At 42.1% G+C, this 18682-nt stretch overlaps 1 protein-coding gene across 1 annotated transcript in view; it reads right to left on the bottom strand.

The window, feature by feature from the left end:
• LOC120020184 (metabotropic glutamate receptor 7-like) overlaps positions 1-18682 on the bottom strand; it is a 460663-nt gene that overhangs the window by 170468 nt on the left and 271513 nt on the right. The window contains exon 5 of the mRNA XM_038963679.1: positions 4984-5184. Coding sequence (XP_038819607.1) covers positions 4984-5184 — 201 coding nt within the window. The remainder of the gene's footprint in view (positions 1-4983; positions 5185-18682) is intronic.

Genomic DNA, 18682 nt, shown 5'->3' with positions numbered 1-18682 from the left:
TGCCATCAAGGAAAAGGGTAGCTGCCTTGAAGAATCTCAAATATAAAATATATTTTGATTTGTTTAACACTTTTCTGGTTACTACATGATTCCATATGTGTTATTTCATAGTTTTTATGTCTTCACTATTATTCTACAATGTAGAAAAGAGTAAAACTAAAGAATAACCATTGAATGAATAGCTGTTCTAAAACTTTTGACTGGTACTGTATCTCGCTGCATTATATGAAAAAATATGTGAGAGATAATAGATGAGGGGTAGGGAGCTTTATAAGAAACCTACAAAGCCAATTAGCACATTGCAGAGTTTGCTAAGTGCGTAGCCGTTTCTTCCCAGAGGAAAATATTGGCAGGTTATGAAAAAAGGATCATTGGAAGAGAAATTTAGCTACAATATGTTTTGAGGTCTCTGTGTCCTTCTCTTTAATTCCTCGAGCTACACCCTCATACAAGGTGTTAGTGTTGTATTCCTCATGCTACACCCTCATACAAGGTGTTAGTGTTTAATTCCTCGTGCTACACCCTCATACAAGGTGTTAGTGTTTAATTCCTCGTGCTACACCCCCATTCAAGGTGTTAGTGTTTAATTCCTCGTGCTACACCCTCATACAAGGTGTTAGTGTTTAATTCCTCCTGCTACACCCTCATTCAAGGTGTTAGTGTTTAATTCCTCGTGCTACACCCTCATACAAGGTGTTAGTGTTTAATTCCTCGTGCTACACCCTCATACAAGGTGTTAGTGTTTAATTCCTCGTGCTACACCCTCATACAAGGTGTTAGTGTTTAATTCCTCGTGCTACACCCTCATACAAGGTGTTAGTGTTTAATTCCTCGTGCTACACCCTCATATAAGGTGTTAGTGTTTAATTCCTTGTGCTACACCCTCATACAAGGTGTTAGTGTTTAATTCCTCGTGCTACACCCTCATACAAGGTGTTAGTGTTTAATTCCTCGTGCTACACCCTCATACAAGGTGTTAGTGTTTAATTCCTCGTGCTACACCCTCATACAAGGTGTTAGTGTTTAATTCCTCCTGCTACACCCTCATACAAGGTGTTAGTGTTTAATTCCTCGTGCTACACCCTCATACAAGGTGTTAGTGTTTAATTCCTCGTGCTACACCCTCATACAAGGTGTTAGTGTTTAATTCCTCGTGCTACACCCTCATACAAGGTGTTAGTGTTTAATTCCTCGTGCTACACCCTCATACAAGGTGTTAGTGTTTAATTCCTCGTGCTACACCCTCATACAAGGTGTTAGTGTTTAATTCCTCCTGCTACACCCTCATTCAAGGTGTTAGTGTTTAATTCCTCGTGCTACACCCTCATACAAGATGTTAGTGTTTAATTCCTCGTGCTACACCCTCATACAAGGTGTTAGTGTTTAATTCCTCGTGCTACACCCTCATACAAGATGTTAGTGTTTAATTCCTCGTGCTACACCCTCATACAAGGTGTTAGTGTTTCATTCCTCGTGCTACACCCTCATACAAGGTGTTAGTGTTTAATTCCTCGTGCTACACCCTCATACAAGGTGTTAGTGTTTCATTCCTCGTGCTACACCCTCATACAAGGTGTTAGTGTTTAATTCCTCGTGCTACACCCTCATACAAGGTGTTAGTGTTTAATTCCTCGTGCTACACCCTCATACAAGGTGTTAGTGTTTAATTCCTCGTGCTACACCCTCATACAAGGTGTTAGTGTTTAATTCCTCGTGCTACACCCTCATACAAGGTGTTAGTGTTTAATTCCTCCTGCTACACCCTCATTCAAGGTGTTAGTGTTTAATTCCTCACCCTCATACAAGATGTTAGTGTTTAATTCCTCGTGCTACACCCCCATTCAAGGTGTTAGTGTTTAATTCCTCGTGCTACACCCTCATACAAGATGTTAGTGTTTAATTCCTCGTGCTACACCCTCATTCAAGGTGTTAGTGTTTAATTCCTCGTGCTACACCCTCATACAAGATGTTAGTGTTTAATTCCTCGTGCTACACCCTCATACAAGGTGTTAGTGTTTAATTCCTCGTGCTACACCCTCATACAAGGTGTTAGTGTTTAATTCCTCGTGCTACACCCTCATACAAGGTGTTAGTGTTTAATTCCTCACCCTCATACAAGATGTTAGTGTTTAATTCCTCGTGCTACACCCTCATTCAAGGTGTTAGTGTTTAATTCCTCGTGCTACACCCTCATACAAGGTGTTAGTGTTTAATTCCTCCTGCTACACCCTCATACAAGGTGTTAGTGTTTAATTCCTCGTGCTACACCCTCATACAAGGTGTTAGTGTTTAATTCCTCGTGCTACACCCTCATACAAGGTGTTAGTGTTTAATTCCTCGTGCTACACCCTCATTCAAGGTGTTAGTGTTTAATTCCTCGTGCTACACCCTCATACAAGGTGTTAGTGTTTAATTCCTCGTGCTACACCCCCATTCAAGGTGTTAGTGTTTAATTCCTCGTGCTACACCCTCATACAAGGTGTTAGTGTTTAATTCCTCCTGCTACACCCTCATTCAAGGTGTTAGTGTTTAATTCCTCGTGCTACACCCTCATACAAGGTGTTAGTGTTTAATTCCTCGTGCTACACCCTCATACAAGGTGTTAGTGTTTAATTCCTCGTGCTACACCCTCATACAAGGTGTTAGTGTTTAATTCCTCGTGCTACACCCTCATACAAGGTGTTAGTGTTTAATTCCTCCTGCTACACCCTCATACAAGGTGTTAGTGTTTAATTCCTCGTGCTACACCCTCATTCAAGGTGTTAGTGTTTAATTCCTCGTGCTACACCCTCATACAAGATGTTAGTGTTTAATTCCTCGTGCTACACCCTCATACAAGGTGTTAGTGTTTAATTCCTCGTGCTACACCCTCATACAAGGTGTTAGTGTTTAATTCCTCGTGCTACACCCTCATACAAGGTGTTAGTGTTTAATTCCTCGTGCTACACCCTCATTCAAGGTGTTAGTGTTTAATTCCTCGTGCTACACCCTCATACAAGGTGTTAGTGTTTAATTCCTCGTGCTACACCCTCATACAAGGTGTTAGTGTTTAATTCCTCGTGCTACACCCTCATACAAGGTGTTAGTGTTTAATTCCTCGTGCTACACCCTCATACAAGGTGTTAGTGTTTAATTCCTCCTGCTACACCCTCATACAAGGTGTTAGTGTTTAATTCCTCGTGCTACACCCTCATTCAAGGTGTTAGTGTTTAATTCCTCGTGCTACACCCTCATACAAGATGTTAGTGTTTAATTCCTCGTGCTACACCCTCATACAAGGTGTTAGTGTTTAATTCCTCGTGCTACACCCTCATACAAGGTGTTAGTGTTTAATTCCTCGTGCTACACCCTCATACAAGATGTTAGTGTTTAATTCCTCGTGCTACACCCTCATACAAGATGTTAGTGTTTAATTCCTCGTGCTACACCCTCATACAAGGTGTTAGTGTTTAATTCCTCGTGCTACACCCTCATACAAGATGTTAGTGTTTAATTCCTCGTGCTACACCCTCATACAAGGTGTTAGTGTTTAATTCCTCGTGCTACACCCTCATACAAGGTGTTAGTGTTTAATTCCTCGTGCTACACCCTCATACAAGGTGTTAGTGTTTAATTCCTCGTGCTACACCCTCATACAAGGTGTTAGTATTTAATTCCTCACCCTCATACAAGGTGTTAGTGTTTAATTCCTCGTGCTACACCCTCATACAAGGTGTTAGTATTTAATTCCTCGTGCTACACCCTCATACAAGGTGTTAGTATTTAATTCCTCGTGCTACACCCTCATACAAGGTGTTAGTGTTTAATTCCTCGTGCTACACCCTCATACAAGGTGTTTTAAAGTGTTTTTTCAGTAGCGATATTCATACTATTTCAGGCAGTGCCAGGGGGTACGTTGGTACCAGCAGACCTGTGTGTTGACGTCTGTGTAATAGAGGACATCGTTTTTCTCAAATTATAAACATGGTCTTTTCTCTACCTCCACTAAATCCAATCAAACCTAAAATGCTTTTCTCCTCATATTGTGCCTCAGAGTCTTTCTCTGTGTCTGAAATGGCATACTATTCCCTAAATAGTGCTCGTCTTTTGATCAAAGCCCTATGTGGAACAGCCACACGGCCTTCCCTCTGTTGTCTTGTCTCTTCCACACAGTCAATAAGATATCCTGTGTAAACAGGATGCTTTGGATGTTGCATTCTCCGGGACGAGGGGAGAGCTATGAGCAGCAAACACCATTATCATGTCTTACGCTATCACCTTAGCTGCTGCCCGAAGAAGTCCACAAACAAACCAGAACTGCCTGTCACTTAGGCTTCTCCTTTACTTCCTACTGTGTACAAAATAGCCCTTATATACTTCCTCCTTGTAAATACTGTCTGTTATGACATCACTTCCTACAGTGTGAACATGGCCTTTTATGACATCACTTTCCTACAGTTTGAACATGGTCTGTTATGACATCACTTCCTACAGTGTGAACATGGTCTGTTATGACATCACTTCCTACAGTGTGAACATGGTCTGTTATGACATCACTTCCTACAGTGTGAACAGTGTCTGTTCTGACATCACTTCCTACAGTGTGAACAGTGTCTGTTATGACATCACTTCCTACAGTGTGAACAGTGTCTGTTATGACATCACTTCCTACAGTGTGAACATTGTCTGTTATGACACCACTTCCTACAGTTTGAACATGGTCTGTTATGACATCACTTCCTACAGTGTGAACAGTGTCTGGTATTGGTGTTTGTATACTTCACAAATGAAAGACAATGTTGCAGCCCTATCTCTGGTAGCAGTGGATTTATTTAACCAATATCGATGCTAAATATTTAACCAACAGTTCTGCTAAATATTGGACAAACAGTTCGGCTTAAAAGCTTACCAACACTTCGCCTAAATATTTCACCAACATTTTTGCAAAAGAGACCTGATCATGCTGTGACAAATAGGTGTTGTTCACATTGTTACTGAACTTACCATTGAAGGTGACACTGCGGATATACTTAAGCAGTTTCTTGCCGCCGGCCAAGTCCATATCGGGACAGATCCCAGAGACGTCGGGACACAGGTCTCTCTGCATGTTGTGAAGGGCGTGGGCCATGGCGTAGACCGCATCGATCACAAACTGAACCTTCCCCTCTTGCTCGTACTTAGAGTCCGTCCCGATCCGCTCCTGGCCTGCAGGATGAAAAGAGGAGAATATTCAGGACACGTTTTGGGAAAGAGATATGGCTCTTAATGGTAATCACCTGGGTAAATACAAGACATTCCTACGCATTTGCATTAATGAGGTGACCTTAAAAAAAAAAAGTACTAATCTTTTTACATTTAGGAAAATCACACACTAACATTACATTCCACAGACATGGGTCGCCTTGCAACGATGCAAACCTTATTTAAATGAAAGGAATCCTGTATTCACTGTATTCACAATGTGTTGGTTTTTAATAACTTCAAAAGAGAGTCTGTTAACAAGAAAAAGGTACTACTACGTTCTTACAGGGTATTATAATGCTTTCATGGGTTACACCTCATCTTTAAATCTGCTGTCTATATGGAGAGGCTTCACATTATATTCATGCTGTTTCCATCAAACATGAAAGAGTGGACCCATTGAATTAGACACAGTTTAATAGCCACTTTATTTCCCACAGTTACTTTTCAATCACCTTGGTTTTAATGTGGAAGAACTACATGAAAGGGCAAAATCCCAAGCCATTGTGTTTTTTACCTTCACTGGTAGACACATTATGCTGAAATCAACATCTCGTATTGCATTGTCTGTCAGGGATTTGTACAATTGATCAATAAGACTTTTTGATGGTTTTCCATGGACATATTTTTGAGAAATAGTACATGACAAGGCATTTACATTGAATAATGTCACAAGCAGACTTTTTTTTTTACCGCGACTATGATAATATGATGATAATTATAATAATAATAATCAAAAGAACAATTGGATGAGTATTTTATTATCATTACGAGTGTTCTTTTCCTTCTTTCAAATGACTGACATTCTATTCCGAGTGTATATGCTAATTTGTCGATCACGTCACATGTTTACAGGATTTTTTCTTTTTTTTCTCCCCAATTCCATGGTATCCAATTGGTAGTAGTTACAGTCTTGTCTCATCGCTGCAACTCCCGTACGGACTCGGGAGAGGCGAAGGTCGAGAGCCACGCGTCCTCCGAAACACGACCCAACCAAGCCGCACTGCTTCTTAACACAATGCCCACTTAACCCGGAAGCCAGACACACCAATATGTTGGAGGGAAACACTGTACACCTGGCGACCTGGTCAGCGTGCACTGCGCCCGGCCCGCCACAGGAGTCGCTAGTGCGCGATGAGACAAGGATATCCCTGACGGCCAAACCCTCCCTAACCCGGATGACGCTGGGCCAATTGTGCGTCGCCCCATGGGCCTCCCGGTCGCGGCCAGCTGCGATAGAGCCTGGGCTCGAACCCAGAGTCTCTGGTGGCACAGCTAGCACTGTGACGCAGTGCCTTAGACCACTGCGCCACCCGGGAGGAAGGGTCATTTAATTTATGATGAACATTATATAAATATCTAATTTTGACTGAAGCAAAGTATAATTTCGTTGTCAGTTTAAATTTATACAACTTTTCTGATTTATTCTCTGGTTTATTATGATACATTTTTACTTTTACACATTCATCTGCATAACCCAAAATTATCACTTGAACTTTAATTAAGTAATCACTTAGAAAATGAAAACGAGGAAGCCACTGTAACCAGGTTTTCGAACCAGGGTGTCTATAGTGAAGCCTCAAAAGCACTGAGATGCATTGCCTTAGACCGCTGCGCCACTCGGGAGCCCGAGTGGAATAAATGATGATGAACTTCACAGGGTGAAAGGTCATGAGCCTGACGCTCCTTTCAATAAATATCCATGGCCTTTATTCTGGTGACATGATCATCGACAAATAAAAATAATTGTCCGTAAAAATTTCAACTGTAGGCTATACCCGCACAGTATCTGCAAGCTGTTAGCCAGAGTGCACCTGCCAATAACAGAGTGAACACATCCACTATATAACGCCATTTTTGTTGTTGTGAGAAAAACCATCAATAGAGCTGAATACGCAAAGGAAACACATTTACTTTGGCACATGGGAATTGAACTGCACATTTATTTATTTTTTTACGTGCGCTACTTCGTCACGAACTGCCTTTTATCCACAACTGGTATATTTGATGGAAACACATTTCTGGTGGGAAAATGTGCATGTTGGTTTTATGCAGATTTTAAAATATTCACATGAAAATCTGTCGCCAATTGGATGGAATTGGATGGAAACCTAGCTTTTGGAGAGGGTGAACGTTCACGAGCTTGCTCTAAAATCTGTCATTGCCGAAATGGACAATTCCAGAGAAAAATGTAGAATACCAACAACAGAGTCAGGAAAGAAGCTGAAATGGCTGGATCTGTATTCAGCATTGGCTTTGTTTTGGCATACACACACATGCACACTCAAACACCTTTGTGGCCATGCACACAGCTACAGATGTAGGACATTAATTTGATCACCCTGTTGCAAGAGACCTTTCCTGCACCCCCAAAAAAATTACATTTGACGTTTAAAAGGGCTTCTAAAGTTTTGTAATTTCCACTTTGAAATCCCAGGTTGATGGCACCTTAGAGAGGACTGGCTCGTGGTAACGGCTGGAGCGGAGTTAGTGGAATGGTATCAAATACCACATGGTTTCAATGCGTTTGAGGCCATTCCATTTAATCCTTTCCAGCCATTTTTAAAAGCCGTCCTCCCCTCAGCAGCTTCCACTGATTGAAAATTCAGACTTAAATTTTCACTTATGGAAAATGCACATTAATTATAAGCCACATAATAAGTCACATGTCCTGTTGTTGCAGGATTATATTTCTGCTGGAGAAAACTGTAAAACGGAGTGTTGAGGGACAACAACCCAAATGTCTCTATGCCAATATCTTACAACTCCAGATTTCTTGCAAATACCCAACAGGGCTTTCCACGTTAATTACCCACCTTGTTTCTCAGACGAGAAAATAACAATACAATAAAATGAACGCTGAGAAAACACAATCTCACGCTGGTAAAAAAATCATTGGTACACAGTACATAGACAAATTATTATTATATACCCCATCAAACACATAGACAAATTATTATTATATACCCCATCAAACACATAGACAAATTATTATTATATACCCCATCAAACACATAGACAAATTATTATTATATACCCCATCAAACACATAGACCTTATCATTATATACCCCATCAAACACATAGACCTTATCATTATATACCCTATCAAACACATAGACCTTATCATTATATACCCCATCAAACACATAGACCTTATCATTATATACCCCATCAAACACATAGACCTTATCATTATATACCCCATCAAACACATAGACCTTATCATTATATACCCCATCAAACACATAGACCTTATCATTATATACCCCATCAAACACATAGACCTTATCATTATATACCCCATCAAACACATAGACCTTATCATTATATACCCCATCAAACACATAGACCTTATCATTATATACCCCATCAAACACATAGACCTTATCATTATATACCCCATCAAACACATAGACCTTATCATTATATACCCCATCAAACACATAGACCTTATCATTATATACCCCATCAAACACATAGACCTTATCATTATATACCCCATCAAACACATAGACCTCATCATTATATACCCTATCAAACACATAGACCTTATCATTATATACCCCATCAAACACATAGACCTTATCATTATATACCCCATCAAACACATAGACCTTATCATTATATACCCCATCAAACACATTGACCTTATCATTATATACCCCATCAAACACATATACTCTACCGTTCAAACGTTTTGGGTCACTTAGAAATGTCCTTGTTTTTTAAAGAAAAGCAAATTTTTGGTCCATTAAAATAACATCAAATTAATCAGAAATACAGTGTAGACATTGTTAATGTTGTAAATGACTATTGTAGCTGGAAACGGTAGATTTTTACTGGAGTATCTACATATATCTACACTATAATATGCTTGACCAGAAGAAGAAAAAATATATATGGTTATTCAGAAGGATCGACAAAGAACCATTCTCCCTGAAGGTTCTGTAAAGAACCATAGAACGGGTTCAGATTAGCCCTATACAGGGTTGTAACCATATTGGAACCCTTTTTGGGGCTATATAGAACCTTTTTCAATGATTCTTTAGAGAACAATAAAAAAAGTGTTCTTTATAGAACCATACATGTTCCATTTAGAACCTTACGAGCATGGTTCTGTACAGAACCTTCCAAAAAAGAGATCTACACTGAACAAAAATATAAACACAACATGTAAAGTGTTGGTCTCATGTTTCATGAGTTGAAATACAAGATCCCAGATATGTTCCAAAATCTTATTAGTCAAAAATGTTGTGCACACATTTGTTTACATCCCTGTTAGTGAGCATTTGCCAAGATAATCCATCCACCTGACATGTGTGGCAGATCAGGAAGCTGATTAAACAGCATGATCATTACACATGTGCACCTTGTGCTGGGGGTCAATAAAAGGCCACTCTAAAATGTGCAGTTTTGTCACACAACACAATGCCACAGACGTCTCAAGTTTTGAAGGAGCAGTGCAATTGGCATGCTGACTGCAGGAATGTCCACCAGAGCTATTGCCAGAAAATGTTGCTGTCCAATTTTCTACCATAAGCCGCCTGCAATCGGCCTCACAACTGCATATCATGTGTATGGCATCGTGTGGGCGAGAGATTTGCTGATTTCAATGTTGTGAACAGAGTGCCCCATGGTGGTGGTGGGGTTATGGTATGGGCAGGCATAAGCTACGGACCCTGAACACAATTGCATTTTATCGAAGGGCAATTGGAATGAACAAAGATACTGTGACGACAACAGTGGCACAACATTCCACAGGCCACAATCAACAGCCTGATCAACTCTACGTGAAGGAGATGTGTCGCGCTGCATGAGGCAAATGGTGGTCACACCAGATACTGACTGGTTTCCTGATCCACACCCCTACATTTAATTTTTTTTAAGATAAGCATATCTATATTCCCAGTCATATGAAATCCATAGATTAGGGCCTAATGAATTCATTTAAATTGACTGATGTTGTTAAATTAACTGTAAAATCAGTAACATTTTGGAAATTGCTGCATGTTGCATTTATATTTTTGTTCACTATATACGGGTTCCGCTACGGTTATAAGTCAAATAACTGTTTATAACCTTTTTCTGGTGTGTATCCTACCAAACACATAGATACATGATCATTATATAACCTATCAAACAAACTAATTTCACATTAGACAAGGGGCATTGAAATCTCTGTCACGCTTCCTCTGCTCTCTCAGGACTGTATTTCTCGCTTTCTGTGTCTCCGTTTCTCCCTCTCTCCCTCCCTCTTTCTCTCTCTTCCTCCCCTCTCTCTCTCCCTCCCCTCTCACATCTCTATCTCCCTCATCTCTCTCTCTCCCTCCTCTCTCTGTCTCCCTCATCTCTGTCTCCCTCTCTCTCGCTCTCTCTCTCTCGCTCTCTTTCTCTGTCCCCTCTCTCCCTTTTTTTATTATTGTGCCTCTCTCTCTCATCTCTCTCTCTCTCTCTCTTTTTTCTCTCTCTTCTCTCTGTGCCTGCAGCTCCCCTCTCTCTCTCTCTCTCTCTCTCTCTCTCTCTCTCTCACACACTGCATCATGGTAGCGTAGTCTATATCAGAGTACAATATATCCGGTGCTGCTGAATGTTCACATAGATCCTGTGAGGCAAAGATAAACACACAATGTCCACATCAACAGTGTATATATATGGTGATGTATAGAAGAATGTGGGAGACTTGGATGAGGTTAAATGGGGTCAAAAGCAACAGTTCTCCACCTCTCCTTATTCTCCTGGAACCCCATCATGAATCCCCATGCAATATGGTAACCGACTGCCTTTCATTCTCAGATCATACATTGTGGGGGAGGTGCTACAATGAAACAGCTATATAGCCTCTCAAACATGGTAATGTGGAATTGATGTTAAAATGCCAGCTGTTTAGCCTCTCAAACATGGTAATAAATCAAATGTATTGGTCCACATACATGTGATCAGCATATGTTATTGCGGGTGTAGCGAAATGCTTGTGCTTCTATGTACATATGAGATAGGTGAGGCAATATTTACAATCATTTAAAGTGACTAAGACACCGTAGAATAGTATAGAGTACAGTTTATACATATGAGAAATGCAAGATACGGAGACATTATTAAAGTGGCTAGTGATCCATTTCTAAAAGTGGCTAGTGATTCCTAATCTATGTCTATAGGCAGCAGCCTCTGATGTGTTAGTGATGGCTGTTTAGCAGTCTGATGGCCTTGAGATAGAAGCTGTTTTTAAGTCTCTCGGTCCCAGCTTTGATGCACCTGTACTGACCTCGCCTTCTGGATGATAGCGGGGTGAACAGGCAGTGGCTCGGGTGGTTGTGGTCCTTGATGATCTTTATGGCCTTCCTGTGACATCGGGTGGTGTAGGTGTCCTGGAGGGCGATGAAGTTTGCCCCCAGTAATGCGTAGGGCTGCAGACTGCACCACCCTCTGGAGAGCTTTGCGGTTGTGGGCGGAGCAGTTGCCGTACCAGGCGGTGATACAGCCCGACAGGATGCTCTCGATTGTGCATCTGAAAGGTTTTTGAGGGTTTTAGGTGTTAAGCCAAATTTATTTAGCCTCCTGAGGTTGAGGAGGCGCTGTTGCGCCTTCTTCACCACACTGTCTGTGTGGGTGGACCATTTCAGTTTGTCAGTGATGTGTACGCCGAGGAACTTCCCACCTTCTCCACTACGGTCTCGTCGATGTGGATAGGGGGGCTGCTCCCTCTGCTGTTTCCTGAAGTCCACAATCATCTCCTTAGTTTTGTTGACGTTAAGTGAGAGGTTATTTTTCTGCTACCACACTCCCAGAGCCCTCAGCTCCTCCCTGTAGGCCGTCTCGTCGTTGTTGGTAATCAGGCCTACTACTGTTTTGTCATCTGCACACTTCATGATTGCGTTGGAGGTGTGCGTGGCCACGCAGTCATGGGTGAACAGGGAGTACAAGAGGGGGCTGAGCACGCACACTTGTTGGGCCCCAGTGTTGAGGATCAGCGAGGAGGAGGTGTTGTTTCCTACTTTCACCACTTGGGGGCGGCCCGTCAGGAGGTCCAGGACGGGGTTCAGACCCAGCCCCTCGAGCTTGATGATGAGCTTAGAGGGAACTATGGTGTTAAATGCTGAGCTGTAGTCAATGAACAGAATTCTTACATAGGTGTTCCTCTTGTCCAGATGGGACAGGGCAGTGTGCAGTGTGGTGGCGATTGCATCACCTGTGGATCTATTGGGGCGGTAAGCAAACTGAAGTGGGTCTAGGGTGTCAGGTAAGGTGGAGGTGATATGATCCTTGACTTGTCTCTCAGAGCACTTCATGATGACAGAGGTGAGTGCTAAGGGTCGATAGACAATTATTTCAATTGCCTTTGCTTTCTTAGGTACAGGGACAATGCTGGCCATTTTGAAGCATGTGGGGACAGCAGACTGGGAAAGGGAGAAACCCGAATATATCTGTAAACACACCAGCCAGCTGGTCTGCACATGCTCTGAGGACGCGGCTAGGGATTGCCATCTGGGCTGGCAGCCTTGCGAGGGTTAACACGCTTAAATGTTTTACTCACGTCGGTCACGGAGAAGGAGAGCCCACAGTCCCTGACAGTGGGCAACGTCAGTGGCACTGCATTATCCTCAAAGCGAGCGAAGAAGGTGTTCAGCCTGTCCGGAAGCAAGACGTTGGTGTCCACGACGTGGCTGGTTTTCCTTTTATAATCCGTGATTGTCTGTAGACCCTGCCACATACGTCTCGTGTCTGAGCCGTTGAACTGGGACTCAACTTTGTCCCTATACTGACATTTAGCCTGCTTGGTTGCATTGCGGAGGGAATAACTCCACTGTTTGTGTTCTTCCATATTCCCAGTCTTCTTGTCCTGGTTAAATGAGGTGGTTTGCGCGAATGCTCCCATCTATCCACGGTTTCTGGTTGGGGTAGGTTTTAATCAACACAGTGGCTACAACATCTCCTATGCACTTCCTAATAAACTCGTTCACTGTATCGCTATATGTAAACAATATTATTTTCTGAAGCTACTCTGTATAGTGGAGTCGATGTTAATATGTCCGCCGAAAAGCCTCTAAAACACGGTATTAAACATGATGTTAATATGTGAGGCTGTATAGCCTCTAAAACACGGTATTAAACATGATGTTAATATGTCAGCTGTATAGCCTCTAAAACACGGTATTAAACATGATGTTAATATGTGAGGCTGTTTAGCCTCTAAAACACGGTATTAAACATGATGTTAATATGTCAGCCTCTAAAACACGGTATTAAACATGATGTTAATATGTCAGCCTCTAAAACACGGTATTAAACATGATGTTAATATGTCAGCCTCTAAAACACGGTATTAAACATGATGTTAATATGTCAGCCTCTAAAACACGGTATTAAACATGATGTTAATATGTGAGGCTGTATAGCCTCTAAAACACGGTATTAAACATGATGTTAATATGTGAGGCTGTTTAGCCTCTAAAACACGGTATTAAACATGATGTTAATATGTGAGGCTGTATAGCCTCTAAAACACGGTATTAAACATGATGTTAATATGTCGGCTGTATAGCCTCTAAAACACGGTATTAAACATGATGTTAACATGTCAGCCTCTAAAACACGGTATTAAACATGATGTTAATATGTGAGGCTGTTTAGCCTCTAAAACACGGTATTAAACATGATGTTAATATGTGAGGCTGTATAGCCTCTAAAACACGGTATTAAACATGATGTTAATATGTCAGCCTCTAAAACACGGTATTAAACATGATGTTAATATGTGAGGCTGTATAGCCTCTAAAACACGGTATTAAACATGATGTTAATATGTCAGCCTCTAAAACACGGTATTGAACATGATGTTAATATGTCAGCCTCTAAAACACGGTATTGAACATGATGTTAATATGTCAGCCTCTAAAACACGGTATTAAACATGATGTTAATATGTCAGCCTCTAAAACACGGTATTAAACATGATGTTAATATTTGAGGCTGTATAGCCTCTAAAACACGGTATTAAACATGATGTTAATATGTCAGCCTCTAAAACACGGTATTAAACATGATGTTAATATGTGAGGCTGTTTAGCCTCTAAAACACGGTATTAAACATGATGTTAATATGTGAGGCTGTTTAGCCTCTAAAACACGGTATTAAACATGATGTTAATATGTGAGGCTGTATAGCCTCTAAAACACGGTATTAAACATGATGTTAATATGTGAGGCTGTATAGCCTCTAAAACACGATATTAAACATGATGTTAATATGTCAGCCTCTAAAACACGGTATTGAACATGATGTTAATATGTCAGCCTCTAAAACATGGTATTAAACATGATGTTAATATGTGAGGCTGTATAGCCTCTAAAACACGGTATTAAACATGATGTTAATATGTCAGCTGTATAGCCTCTAAAACACGGTATTAAACATGATGTTAATATGTCAGCTGTATAGCCTCTAAAACACGGTATTAAACATGATGTTAATATGTCAGCTGTATAGCCTCTAAAACACGGTATTAAACATGATGTTAATATGTGAGGCTGTTTAGCCTCTAAAACACGGTATTAAACATGATGTTAATATGTCAGCTGTATAGCCTCTAAAACACGGTATTAAACATGATGTTAATATGTCAGCCTCTAAAACATGGTATTAAACATGATGTTAATATGTGAGGCTGTATAGCCTCTAAAACACGGTATTAAACATGATGTTAATATGTCAGCTGTATAGCCTCTAAAACACGGTATTAAACATGATGTTAATATGTCAGCCTCTAAAACACGGTATTAAACATGATGTTAATATGTCAGCCTCTAAAACACGGTATTAAACATGATGTTAATATGTGAGGCTGTATAGCCTCTAAAACACGGTATTAAACATGATGCTAATATTTGAGGCTGTATAGCCTCTAAAACACGGTATTAAACATGATGTTAATATGTCAGCCTCTAAAACACGGTATTAAACATGATGTTAATATGTGAGGCTGTATAGCCTCTAAAACACGGTATTAAACATGATGTTAATATGTGAGGCTGTATAGCCTCTAAAACACGGTATTAAACATGATGTTAATATGTGAGGCTGTTTAGCCTCTAAAACACGGTATTAAACCTGATGTTAATACCGTGTTGAGTGTCATTGTGTTGAGTGTCATTGCTGAAAAGTACAGCTAGAAATTCCAATGCTACCAGATGAGTTATTTTATCATAGAAAAATGCACAGACCAACAACAAGTAAAAGACATTTGTGGCAGCTTCCCTGAAACAATGCATTGGAAGACTTTGCTTAGAACGTGGTGAGAAGACCATTTTTTCATATACGCGGTGACAGTTTAGAAATACAGCTGTGTAATTGGTCATTGTAGAGGTTGCATTGGGAATGCAGTACCCATTGTTTCAGTGCTGCTCGTAAAACCACCAAACAGAGGGTTTGGGTTAGCCGTAATAGATCTATTACCACTGTTAGCAGCTAGGTACAAAAGCTTATTGATGGTCTCTTTTCTTTTTTTTTCTTCCCATGGCAGCAATAATCTTCCAGGCGGGTAATGTGAAGAGAAAAAAAAACAGTACAGAAGACAAAACCATGGGTACATCCCAAATGGAAATCTATTCCCTATAGAGCAGACTACTTTTGACCAGAGCACTATAGGGAAAAAGCTGCCATTTCAGACACAGCCAGTAAAAGTTTAGGTCTAGGTTGAGTGAACCTTGGGGGGGAGGCACAAGGAGAGGATGGCATCGTCCTATAAATCCCATCCTAATCATCTCATTATGTCTCGTTAAAGAGAGACACGGCGCTAGCAGCTAACGAGCCAAGCGTGTAATAACCCAACAGAGGAGGAGGGTTGGTACTTAATGTAGGACAGGACATGAAAATAACAGCTCAGGTATATTAGTAATATAGGGGCTAGCCTTTCCCACCTGGTGGTCCACTGACTGACTGTATAGTTTCCTTTCAAATCAAATGGATGACCCCAATCTCCCCTCCCTCACCGGTAACACTCCCCTCCTGGGAAGGTAACACTCCCCCCCCCTGCCATCCTACCCCTATCTCCCCTCCATCACTCCCTCCCAAACCTCCCAAAAATACCCCCCCCCCTGCCATCCTACCCATATCTCCCCTCCATCACTCCCTCCCAAACCTCCCAAAAATACACCCCCCCTGCCATCCTACCCATATCTCCCCTCCATCACTCCCTCCCAAACCTCCCAAAATACACCCCCCCTGCCATCCTACCCATATCTCCCCTCCATCACTCCCTCCCAAACCTCCCAATAATACACCCCCCCCCCTGCCATCCTACCCATATCTCCCCTCCATCACTCCCTCCCAAACCTCCCAAAAATACCCCCCCCCCCTGCCATCCTACCCATATCTCCCCTCCATCACTCCCTCCCAAACCTCCCAATAATACACCCCCCCCCTGCCATCCTACCCATATCTCCCCTCCATCACTCCCTCCCAAACCTCCCAATAATATACCCCCCCCTGCCATCCTACCCATATCTCCCCTCCATCACTCCCTCCCAAACCTCCCAAAAATACCCCCCCCCTGCCATCCTACCCATATCTCCCCTCCATCACTCCCTCCCAAACCTCCCAAAATACACCCCCCCTGCCATCCTACCCATATCTCCCCTCCATCACTCCCTCCCAAACCTCCCAATAATACACCCCCCCCCTGCCATCCTACCCATATCTCCCCTCCATCACTCCCTCCCAAACCTCCCAAAAATACCCCCCCCCCTGCCATCCTACCCATATCTCCCCTCCATCACTCCCTCCCAAACCTCCCAATAATACACCCCCCCCCTGCCATCCTACCCATATCTCCCCTCCATCACTCCCTCCCAAACCTCCCAATAATACACCCCCCCCTGCCATCCTACCCCTATCTCCCCTCCTTCCCTATTAGGAACCCTGGACCTCTACTGCACTGCATTATAATGTTATCCTTAACAGCAGCATATGCTTCCCCTCTTTGCTTATTTGAGCTGTTCTTGACATAATATGGACTTGGTCTTTTACTAAATAGGGATATCTTCTGTATACAAACGCTACTTTATCACAACACAAATGATTGGCTCAAAAGCATTAATAAGGAAAGAAATTCAACAAATTAACTTTTAACAAGGCAGACCTGTTAATTGAAATGCATTCCAGGTGACTACCTAATGAAGCTGGTTGCGAGAATCAAAGTGAGGCTATAACAGTAGCGAGGCTATAACAGTAGAGAGGCTATAACAGTAGCGAGGCTATAACAGTAGCGAGGCTATATACAGTAGAGAGGCTATAACAGTAGCGAGGCTATAACAGTAGCGAGGCTATATACAGTAGAGAAGCTATATACAGTAGAGAGGCTATAACAGTAGCGAGGCTATAACAGTAGCGAGGCTATAACAGTAGCGAGGCTATAACAGTAGCGAGGCTATATACAGTAGAGAGGCTATAAGAGTAGCGAGGCTATATACAGTAGAGAGGCTAAAACAGTAGCGAGGCTATAACAGTAGCGAGGCTATATACAGTAGAGAGGCTATATACAGTAGAGAGGCTATATACAGACACCGGTTAGTCAGGCTGATTGAGGTAGTATGTACATGTAGATATCGTTAAAGTGACTATGCATATATGATGAACAGAGAGTAGCAGTAGCGTAAAATAAGGTTTGGTGGGTGGTGGGTGGCGGGTGGCTGGACACAATGCAGATAGCCCGGTTAGCCAATGTGCGGGGGCACTGGTTGGTCGGGCCAATTGAGGTAGTATGTACATGAATGTATAGTTGAAGTGACAATGCATATATGATAAACAGAGAGTAGCAGCAGCGTAAAAGAGGGGTTGGGGGGGGGGTGGGGCACACAATGCAAATCGGGAAGCCATTTGATTACCTGTTCAGGAGTCTATTGGCTTGGGGGTAAAAACTTTTGAGAAGCCTTTTTGTCCTTGACTTGGCACTCCGGTACCTGCTTGCCATGCGGTAGTAGAGAGAACAGTCTATGACTGGGGTGGTTGGGGTCTTTGACAATTTTTAGGGCCTTCCTCTGACACCGCCTGGTGTAGAGGTCCTGGATGGCAGGCAGCTTAGCCCCAGTGATGTACTGGGCTGTACGCAATACCCTCTGTAGTGCTTTGCGGTCGGAGGCCGAGCAATTGCCATACCAGGCAGTTTTGCAACCAGTCAGGATGCTCTCGATGTTGCAGCTGTAGAACCTTTTGAGGATCTGAGGACCCATGACAAATCTTTTTAGTTTCCTGAGGGGGAATGGGCTTTGTCTTGCCCTCTTCACGACTGTCTTGGTGTGTTTGGACCATTCTAGTTTGTTGGTGATATGGACACCAAGGAACTTGAAGCTCTCAACCTGCTCCACTACAGCCCCATCGATGAGAATGGGGGCGTGCTCGGTCCTCCTTTTCCTGTTGTCCCCAATCATATCCTTAGTCTTGGTTACGTTATTATTCTGGCACCACC

Source organism: Salvelinus namaycush, chromosome 2 (assembly GCF_016432855.1).
Source record: "Salvelinus namaycush isolate Seneca chromosome 2, SaNama_1.0, whole genome shotgun sequence".
In the NCBI taxonomy this organism is placed as follows: domain Eukaryota; kingdom Metazoa; phylum Chordata; class Actinopteri; order Salmoniformes; family Salmonidae; genus Salvelinus; species Salvelinus namaycush.
This window is presented reverse-complemented; position numbering and strand designations above follow the sequence as displayed.